We start from the raw sequence: 10,519 nt of genomic DNA on the forward strand, positions 1-10,519 counted from the left end.
TAGAAATAAAGGATCCCTTCTCCCGCTGCCAGGCCTGGATCACTGCAATTAGTACACACAGGACAACTCTGATTCAGAGTTGGCCTCTAGCCCGGGGATGGGGAGAGAGGCAGTGCCAGACCACATACCATATATCTAAAAAATTAGAAGTTATAAATCAAGGAAGCAAACTGTTAAATAAAATATGCTCTATATCTGCCTACCTTGACACATATAGACACACACACACACACACACACACACACCCCTTCATAATGATCAGGAATGCCAGGTTCCAATTTAGAATATTCGAACTGCCCAGATCCCTTCTTCCCAACCCAGCTAAGTCCCACATTGCAAGAAGTCTCACAGTTTCATGTGTGGACACCCAGGACTTCTAAATTCCATCCAAACCCCAACAATGAGCCATTCCTAAGGCCCGAGGGTGCACACCAGCAGCATGATCTGCCAATGGGAGAATGTACCTGAGGAAAAGGCGTGCACACGCCCTGGAAGCAGGCTGGGACCATCTGGGCAGGGAATTACAGCATCCCTGGTGCTGGAAGAGTGGTCTAGGCGCATGGGCTCTGAATGAGCACATCCCCTTGGCCCCATGCACTCCTTGCCTTGTGGGAAGGCCACAGGCAAAGGGGCCCAGTGTGAAAGCCAAGGTCAGGGCCTCTCTTGCCAAGTCTAAGGGCAGTCCTAGAGAGATTACCATATGCCCCAGTGTTTGCTTTTCCACCGACCAAGCCCACCAAATTAAAGCAAGAGCTGACATTTACCCTACACTTTCCAGTTTACAGTACATCTTCCCATACAACGCTCTTCATCAATCTTCACAGTTTTGTACAATCAATATAATACCATTTGACAGATGAGAATACAGAGCCCAAAGTGACTCCCTGCAGTCACGCGATAAAACACAAGTACTGCCAGGTCTCCAGTGGGAGACTTTTCCCTCCAGATTTCAAAAGTCATGTTCTTTCTACTACTCAACACTGCCACCCATTCCTCAGCTTTCTAGAGAACTGACGGGAGCTTAAAAAAAAAAAGAAATTTAGTAAATATATGGAAATTGTAAATACACAGTTGAAACATTTTAGAAAAAGACCAGAGGCGGGGAAGGGAGTGTAACACCAAACACAGATCAGTTTCTGGGAAAGAGCCTGGGCCCAAAGCAAAAATCATCACTGGGACAAAGAAGACTATGTAGGAGCAGCAACCCTATCTGAGTCTTGGGGGCTCCGTTCCCACCCCAAACCACGAAATGAGGGCCTTCAACACATCTAAGCAATCTCCACCCAAATTCCACACCAATTACATGGGGGACCTGCTCCACAGCCCTCCTGCTCTCCACCACCCCACCAAAAATACTTTATTAATGAGAGGGCAGCATAAAGCCACGGGACTGCATCTGCTCGGGGAGAATCCAGAGGACAGCCTGGCACCAGCCCCAGCTGACACCCAACCCTCCTCCAGCGAGGACCCACTAGGCTATGCCTCCCTCTAATTACCAGGTGCCTGGTTCAGGGCCTGGCCGGTTATTTAGAGAACCAGCGCCCACGCCTCGCACAGATATCCGTGAGGCCAGGGCTGCAGGCACCGTCTGCTGAAAGCCTGCTGCCTGAAGCTGCTACCTCCTGACTCCACTCTCCTGGGACCCCTCCTGCCACCCCCGTGCCCAAGTTCGGGGCATCATGTCGCTTGCACACACAGCTGCAGAGTACATGCTCTCAGATGCCCTGCTGCCCGACCGCAGGGGCCCCCGCCTCAAAGGACTGCGCCTGGAACTGCCCCTGGACCGCATGGTCAAGTTCATAGCCGTGGGCTTCCCCTTGTTGCTGATGTCGCTGGCATTTGCCCAGGAGTTCTCCTCTGGTAAGTGGCTTCCAAGACCCAGCGCGCCCTGAAGTGAGTCAGCCCCCACTGTCTAGATCACATGACTCGGGCCGGGCATCACCCAAAAGGCAGACTATGCATCCGTTTGGGGCACCAGCAAAGCAGAGGTGTTAAAAAACTTTGAAAGTCATTTCTAAAATTTTCCAATAAAAAATATTTGTCTTAATTTCAGTATTCGCATGTTCTGTGTCATTGCAATGACTAAACTTTTATTTTGATTTTCATGTGGATGATAGAGATTAGGATCCTATAATCTCTCCAGGATTTATGACCTCTAAAGGTCTTAATTAGGCAAGCTTCAGATAAATCTCCTATCTTCTTGGAGTCTTCTTGCTACTCCCCACCTCCAGGATTATTGACTTGAGAACCTATTAAGTGCCTGACAGAGTCTGGCGCATCACAGGTGCTGAATAAATCCACTCCTTCCTCTCCAAGAGCCCCAGCCCCATGCACGAGCACTAACAAACACGTATATCCAGTGTTCTAGGTGCTAGATTAACACAGCGAATCTGCCACCTCTATTAAAGACAACATGGACTTTCCCGAGAACTGGGATTGCTGGCTTTCTTTTGTGGCTGTGTGCTGAGCTCACCGCCTTGCCCAGGGAGGTGTGTCAGCCTCCCACTGCCTCTTCATTCACCCACAGTGCAGACCCAGAAGCCTAGGGCCTGGGAAGAAGACAGTGCCTGCCAGATTCAGAAATGGCCAGAAAGCTCTTAGCTGATTGTCCCCTGGATCCCCATTCCTCCATCCCAACTCAGGGCCGCCTCAAAGCTGTGTTTCTGTTCCAGGGTCTCCCATGAGCTGCTTCTGTCCCAGTAACTTCAGCATCCGGCAGGCTGCCTACGTGGACAGTTCCTGTTGGGACTCACTGGTTCACCACAAACAGGATGAGCCTGGCCAGCACAGGACGAAATCCCTCTGGCCTCACAAGGTAAAGTGGCAGGGGCTCTGTCAAGCCTGCCTCGCGGCTGGGTGGCGGGGGGGGGGGGGAGAACTGCATCGATAGGTTCTCTCCTGCCCGCCTCTGCTTTTGTATTTTGCTCATTGACTTTCGCGTCTCAGGCATTCTTCAAATATCTGGCCATATTTGCTCACCCACTTTTATCTGATTGGAAGTTTTGTGCCTAGGGCTGAGGCTGTCAGTTCAAGGTAATCCCTCTGGGCCATTTCATTGGGGAAACCCCCAGATATCAGTACCTGCAATCTGATATTCTGGGCTGCTCAGTTTTCCCAAGAAAAATCATTCAATCCCTAATTTGGGTGGAGGGGGCAGCATGCAGTTGGTATCAAGCTCGTCTGCCAGCCCTCTGGGAACTCAGCCGTGGGTGTCAGCATTCACTACTCATTCAGCTCACCCCCGTTCTCAGTATGTTCCCCTGCCCTCAATGGACCCAAGTGCAGAATCCGTCTGGTTTAACGTTTCCAAAGAATAAACCACAAGGGCGGTCGGCTGAGTGCACCATGTTTCAGAAAGGATCTGCGGATCTGTTTTCTCAATATTCCTGTTTCCAGCCCCACCTGTGCCCCCATTTTCAGACACACCCGGTATCTCCCATCCCTGAGTCTTCCTGGTTCTGTGGTGAAAACAGCCTGGCTGTACCCACCTCAACTTCTCATCCTCTCCGCGGGCTGGTACCTTCTTTCACGCAGCTGCTTCCCAGGTTTCAACACTTTGTTATTCTTGTCTCCTCTTCTATTTTCTTTGTCCTTATAGGATTATGTCTTTTGGGTCCCTTTATTGTCATTCTAGTGGGGTTTCATGAGGGAGCAGAAGTAATATGTAGGTCCGAGGCACAGTCTTAATCAGAAGTCACTCATAATGTTTTCTAGTTCTGACAATTTACAGGGCCTCAAAATGCCACAGTTCTAGGACCCAGACAAAACCAGAGACTTAATGGAAAGAGTTTATGAGGTGTCTGTCCCTGGAAGTGTTCAAGCAGGATCTAGATGGTAACAAGTTCAAAGTACTGCAGAGGGGATTCATATGTCAGAAAAGAGTCAAATTGTCGATCATCAGATGGCCTGAGTGCTCGTTAAGCCCAGATTCTCTGGCTGCACTTTAAGCCTCCTGAAACAGAAGCTCTAGGGTGAAAAGTTCATTTTCAAGAAACGTCATTTCTTAGACAGGAGTGAAAAGGTTCTCATTTGCTCTTGTGGTCTAATATACCTTTCCTAGCCTGTCTCTCTTGTTTAGTTCAGAAACACACACACACGCACACACACACACACACACACACACACACAAATCAAATAGCCTCCCTCTCTCTTTTTCTTCAAACTCTCCTCTAAAATAAAAAGCATCTATGGTTCAGGAGAAGCTATAGTCCAGTATTTCTTAAGGGAATAAGCTCCAAAATCGGACTGCCTGGTTCCAAATCCTGCTCATTCACCTGCTAGACATGTAACCCTGTATCGGGCACTTAACATTTTCATGCTTCAGTTTCTTGGTCTATAAAATAGAGATACTGATAGTACCTGACGAAGAATGAATAATGCATGTTCAGTACCCAGCAAAAATGTCACTTAACTGAGCCTCTATGAGTAGGGTTTTTACTGTGGGCAAAACAGTGGGTCCAACCTGTTGGGTGTGGTGAGTATGATAAGAAACATAAGGAAAAGTCCTTTATCTAAGGTAGCAAATAGTGTAGTGGAGGACACCAGCTTTATGAATACCCAATGTCAGTTTACAAATAACAGACCCGAAACAGCCCCCAAGGACTCCAAGACAGTGCCTAATGGCGTAGTTTGGCCTTACCAAGAATCCAAGGATGAGAAAAGGCCATTGCCCATGAGAGAAGGCAGGGCAGGCTACGTGGAGGAAATGGGACCTGACCTCCTCTCTGGAGGGTCACAGTAAAGGTCAGCCATGCCGGGGCCCCTGGCAGGACTTGGAAAGCTATGGACTCTGGATGTCTGGAGCAGTCAGAGAAAGAAAAGTGGAAGATTGAGAATGAAGATGCTCTCCCCTAGGATGCCATGACCACCATTGGCCATGATCTCTGGTTAGCTACCCAGGCTAACATGCATGGAGAATGGGGACAGGAAGCTAGCGCTCCCTCTTGCTCTCTTTCTTTCCCTTCCTTCCTTCCTTCCTTCCTTCCTGTCTCTGTCTGTCTCTCTGTCTGTCTGTCTCTCTCTCTCTCTGCCCTCCCCTTCTGAGGCAGGAACTGGGGAAGGAGAGCCCCTCACTCAGCACCCTGTCTGCAAGGTTGCAAGGTTGCAAGGTCTGGGCGCCCTGGGCCTCCCTCCTCAGCTCGCTCTCACCCTGCAGGCCCTCCCCTACTCCCTGCTGGCCCTGGCCGTGGCCATGTGCCTGCCGGTTCTGCTGGGGCAGTATGCGGCCGTGCCGGCCCTCAGCTCAGACCTGCTGTTCATCATCAGTGGGCTGGACAGACCCTACGGTCGCGCCGTCCGCCTGGTGCAGCACATGCTGAAGATCCGGCGGGGGTCGGACCCGCACGCATTCTGGGTTGAGCTGGAGAAGTGAGTTGTCTCCTCCACTGCTTTCTGAAAGACGCGGTCGAGCCCTAAAATGGGATCTTGCAGAGTAATCTTTAAACTGTCCCCTGCACCGTGCTTCTCGAGAATTCAACGTTCTTGACACGTCACCGCGTTGACTTGCTATCATCTCTGTACAGGGAGAGGGAAAGGACTCTGCCTCCAGTTTATAGGTGACTCCACTGAGTCACAAAGGGGTTAGCCTCTGAAAGACCACTTTTTCAGAACCCTGAGTAGCTCCTCCCAGGCCTGCAGGAAAAACAGCCCAATTCTCCCAGATACTTTTCCTAGGCCATCCACACACTGTCATCAACTACTTCCTCAGACTTCTGTGGAACAACTAAATGACATAAACCTTCCACTCCACCTAGGCAGTCTCCTGCTTTCCTCCCGAACAAGCCATTCATCCATTCAAGCATTCATCTGTCATTTAGGAGCACCAGACACAGCTCTGGGTGCTGTGGATACGGGGGTGTGTGTGTGCTGGGGGCGGGAGCTTATATTGTATTGAGGGAAAACAAACAGTGAATGGGCATAACACATAAGAAAGTTATATGGTAGAGGATAAGTGATATAAAGAAAACTAAGACAGGGGAAGGGGCTCAGGAAAGCTGGGAGGTGGAGGGAGGTGCAGTTTTAAATAGGGTGGCCAGGGCAGACCCCCTCAGAGCACAGCTGAGCTAAGGTTAGAAACCATATTCTGCCTCGGGTTTGTGTACATCTCTATCCTCTGAAAAAAGCTCCTCTCCTGTCTATCTTTATGAACCCTATCTACCTTTGGAAGGCCAATCTAAGACAATATTCTCCGTAGAGGTTTCTGAACACTCCAGCTCACACTGTTTGTCTCTCTCCTAACTTTTACAACTACCATGGTTTGTATCCATCATTTCAGCAACAGAACGAGCATTATTTTTATTTCCTATTTGCATGTTTCATCTGCCCCTTCCCTACAAGCCAGACTGCAAGCTTCTTCAGGGCAGAGACTGGATTACATCTACCTGAACACCACAGCTCTCAACAAACACTTGTTAGCAGATTTACTTCTATAAAATGAATGAACTGGCCTAAAAAAAATCATACACAAAGGAAACAGACCAAGAACCAGAACGTGGTTATTTAGAATCCCAGTCCAGTGCTAAGTTAATAAGTCTTAATGCTTCTTAAGGATCCTACTTCAGCTTAGAGATTTAGTCTGCCTTGCCAGGCAGAAATCCAGAGTGATCATTCATTATTCACTGATCATTCACTGGGTTTACTGCATTGCACTCATGTCTTGGAGAATTAAGATACACTCACACACCTCTCTTTGGGGAAAGGAGGGGTTATGCTCAAAGAAGGCAGATATTCCTGTGAGCCAGTAATGCTGTGTTGCCTACACAGATGCTGTTACTTCCCCACATGGCTCTCTCAGGATACAGTTCTAAATGGTCCCTCCTAATCTTGCCTCCTTTCTTCCCCTGCCCAGGGCTCGGAAAGAACGATACTTTGAATTCCCCTTGCTCGAGCGGTACCTGGCCTGTAAGCAGCGCTCACACTCACTAGTGGCCGCCTACCTCCTGAGGAACTCCCTCTTGCTCTTCTTCACCTCAGCCACCTACCTATACCTTGGCCACTTCCACCTGGATGTCTTCTTCCAAGAGGAATTCAGCTGTCCCATCAAGACAGGGCTGCTACATGATGAGACCCACATCCCCGATCTGATCACGTGCAGGCTGACCTCTCTGTCTGTCTTCCAGATTGTTAGTCTCTCCAGTGTAGCAATATACACCCTGTTGGTTCCAGTGGTAATATACAACCACATGCGGCTGTGTCGGTGGGACAAACGGCTCCTATCCATCTATGAGATGCTCCCGGCTTTTGCCCTCCTCAGCAGAAAGATGCTGGGATGTCCCATCAATGATCTCAGTGTGATCCTTCTTTTCCTCTGAGCCAACGTCTCTGAGCTCATCTCTTTTAACTGGTTGAGTGTCCTTTGTGCACTGAAGGACACAACCACCCAGAAGCACAACACTGACACAGTGGTTGATTTCATGACGTTATTGGCTGGCTTAGAACCCTCAAAACCTAAACATCTCACCCACGGGATGTGTGATGAAAATCCGTAGTTAAGAAACCATGAAGCAAGAAATTTTATGGAAAGTAAAAATCTCTCCCCTTCTTCACAAGTCTCACGCACTAATATACAAAAACACCCACTTTAGGATTGCTAAACTTGCATTTAGCTGAATCGAACATCCTGTATTATGCTATCCCAAACGTGAGAAGATATAATCAATACATGGAAACAAATCTGAAAGCTGGAGCTAATGAGTCCAAAAGCTAAAAAAAAATAGATCTAGAGCTTAATATGAAGACAGAAGAAAAACTAAGACTAAAATTAAAATCTAGGGACTTCCCTGGTGGTCCAGTGGTTAAGACTCTGCGCTCCCAATGCAGGCGGCATGGGTTTGATCCCTGGTCGGGGAACTAAGATCCCTCATGCTGTACAGCATGACCAAAAAATAAAAAATTTAAAAATAAAAGTTACCATTATTTTAAAAAATTCAAAAACATATTAAAGTCTAGACATTGTACAAAGGGAGAGGTTTCTACAGGCTATTAAATGGAGGTAGTTTCTTCTCACTCTATTTACGCCTTTGTAGGATACACACTCAGTTTAGAGCAAGTGGGGTAATCTGGTAAGAGAATAAAGATATGAAATCCCTGGGAACCCTGTGGTGTGGCCTCAAACCCCAGCTTGTCTTGTGGAAGTCACCAACCTTGCCCAGGTATCCTGTGGCCTGCAAGATGGGCCAAGAGATGCTGATGACAGGAATTTGCCGTCTGCTCTTGGGGCTTAAGGACAGCATAGAACAAGGCCAGGGCCATGCATCAGCTGTGGGTGGAGCCTTGAGGTGTACAGATACGCTTTTTCATTGTGTAAACCAGGGACTCACTTCACCAAGGGCTGGGATTATGGGCTGCAGACTCCGTAATTCTTGATGGGCCCAGATATGCTTCTAATACCCCAGGGGATGCTCTACCTCCACTTACAGCCAATCACTGATAGCAACCATTTAGAACTAAACAGGATAAACAGGTCCCCAACTCTCTCTTACCCATCTTAGCTTCTAACTCCCATTGCTATGTTTGGAACCTTGATCTGACTCCAAAGGCCATGCTCGGACCACAATACCATGCTGTCTCTCATTTGCTGTTTGTAGAGCTGCACATTATGTATTTCTTCAGAGAATTTTTGCATAAGTCATTTCGACCCCTCTTCATATAGATAAGTAGAAAAGTTAGACAAATTCAGATAAGTTTACCTAAAACAAGCAAAGGGGTCGATATACCGACATTCATCAATGGCTTCCTGTTGTCGCTCGGTAAAAGCCTCACTCTTCAGTTGGTACACAAGACCTTCACAATCCAAATCCTGCCTGCTCCTTCAGTCTCTCCTCTTGCCTCTGTCCACATACATCTTCCACTCTTATCAACAACTTGCAGTTCCCACACTTCTCACGATGCTGAGCCTGTGAATATGCTGTCCCCACTGCCCAGGATGCCCTCCTCTGTTCTGCACTGGGCCGACTGCTAGCTCCCCTTCAAAATCTGCCCAGCCATATTTCCTTCAAGAAGCCTTCCCAATCTCCTCTTTCCTTCCCTAGCTAGGTGCTGCTGTATCATCCAATACCTGCCTCTGAGATAAAACTTACTACACTTAATAGTATTAATAATATTAATATGGCCCATGTATTTGTCTTTTCCTCTTAAATAAGTTTCCTAAAGGCTGTGTCATCACAGGCACTAATAAATAAATAGTCTTCTGAATACATAGTGAATAGTTGCTCAGGAACATTACATTGTCTGGAGAACACAGAACCAGCCACTAAAATACCCTGTATTGAAAAAGCTTTGTACAGAAACATGCCCTTCACAGCAACTGATGACCAGAAAGTCAAACATGGATGTAAATAATTATGTAAAATTATGAAGCCATAACTGGAATATTAAGCAGCCATCTAAAATAACATTTATAAAGAACTTATAATAGCACTACAAAATGACTATGATCATGGTAAGTGAACAAATGAGGAAACATTATGTTCGGTATGATCTAACCTATATAAAATGCATTAAAATATTAAACATACAAACTGCTACATATAAAATAAGCAACAAGGATATATTGTCTAGCACAGGGAATCACAGCCATTATCTTGTAATAACTTTCAATGGAGTATAATCTGCAAAAATACTGAATCACTATGCTGTACACCTGAAACTAGTATTGTGAATCAACCATACTTCAATAAAAAATTAAACATACATGTTAAAAGTGATTCACTTGGGCTTCCCTGGTGGCACGGTGGTTGGGAGTCCGCCTGCTGATGCAGGAGACACGGGTTCGTGCCCCGGTCCGGGAAGATCCCACATGTCGCGGAGCGGCTGGGCCCGTGAGCCATGGCCACTGAGTCTGCGCATCCAGAGCCTGTGCTCCACAGCGGGAGAGGCCACAGCAGTGAGAGGCCCACGTACCGCAAAAAAAAAAAAAAAAAAAAAAGTGATTCACTTCGTATGGCAGCATTATGAATTTTAAAAAAATCTTCTTTGCACTGTATTTTCTAAATTTTGCATGAAATGTTTTAGAAGTTTTAAGGAAATGTTTCTAATGAAATAAGGCCTGCAATGACAAAATACAGCTGAACAGCAAATAAATCAGGCAGTTAGCAAATAAGGGTTAAAAAAAGAAGAAGAAGAAAAAAAGAAAATCTGTCAATCAGAACTACCTATATTCAGGTTCCAAGGAAAAGTGCCAGTCTCTAGTATGAAAGGCATGATTATGGATATTTTGTAAACCGAAAGTATTCCTGGCAAATTTCCAAAAATGAATCTATATGGTTGCCTTGAGTATGTTTGTAAAAGCATACTGGAACCGTGAGTTCCAAAAGGACAGCTTTCAATACGAATGGACAAAAAGGACTCTCGTAATCTTTCTCTCTGTGTTAAAACCATTTTGTCAAGACTCTTGTCACTGTTCTTACAATTCCAGAAATGAAGTACCTGGGTTATCGATTCTAAACCTTTTTTGAGCTCATTGTAAGTTACTTATTTTAGCGTTAGTTTTTTCTCCAGTAACTTACTGAACTTAGGGTTT

At 46.6% G+C, this 10,519-nt stretch overlaps 1 protein-coding gene across 1 annotated transcript; it reads left to right on the forward strand.

The window, feature by feature from the left end:
• Nucleotides 1–1,029: 1,029 nt before the first annotated feature.
• On the forward strand, nucleotides 1,030–7,487 carry PANX3 (pannexin 3). Its single transcript, XM_089914202.1, is given in 4 exon segments — nucleotides 1,030–1,860; nucleotides 2,673–2,815; nucleotides 5,156–5,367; nucleotides 6,848–7,487. Coding segments are annotated over 4 exon segments (1,176 nt in total). The 5' UTR covers nucleotides 1,030–1,679.
• The last annotated feature ends 3,032 nt before the right edge of the window (nucleotides 7,488–10,519 follow it).

Source organism: Delphinapterus leucas, chromosome 7 (genome assembly GCF_059928025.1).
Source record: "Delphinapterus leucas isolate spDelLeu-1000000601 "Yukka" chromosome 7, BTC_Dleu_Yukka2, whole genome shotgun sequence".
Taxonomy (NCBI): domain Eukaryota; kingdom Metazoa; phylum Chordata; class Mammalia; order Artiodactyla; family Monodontidae; genus Delphinapterus; species Delphinapterus leucas.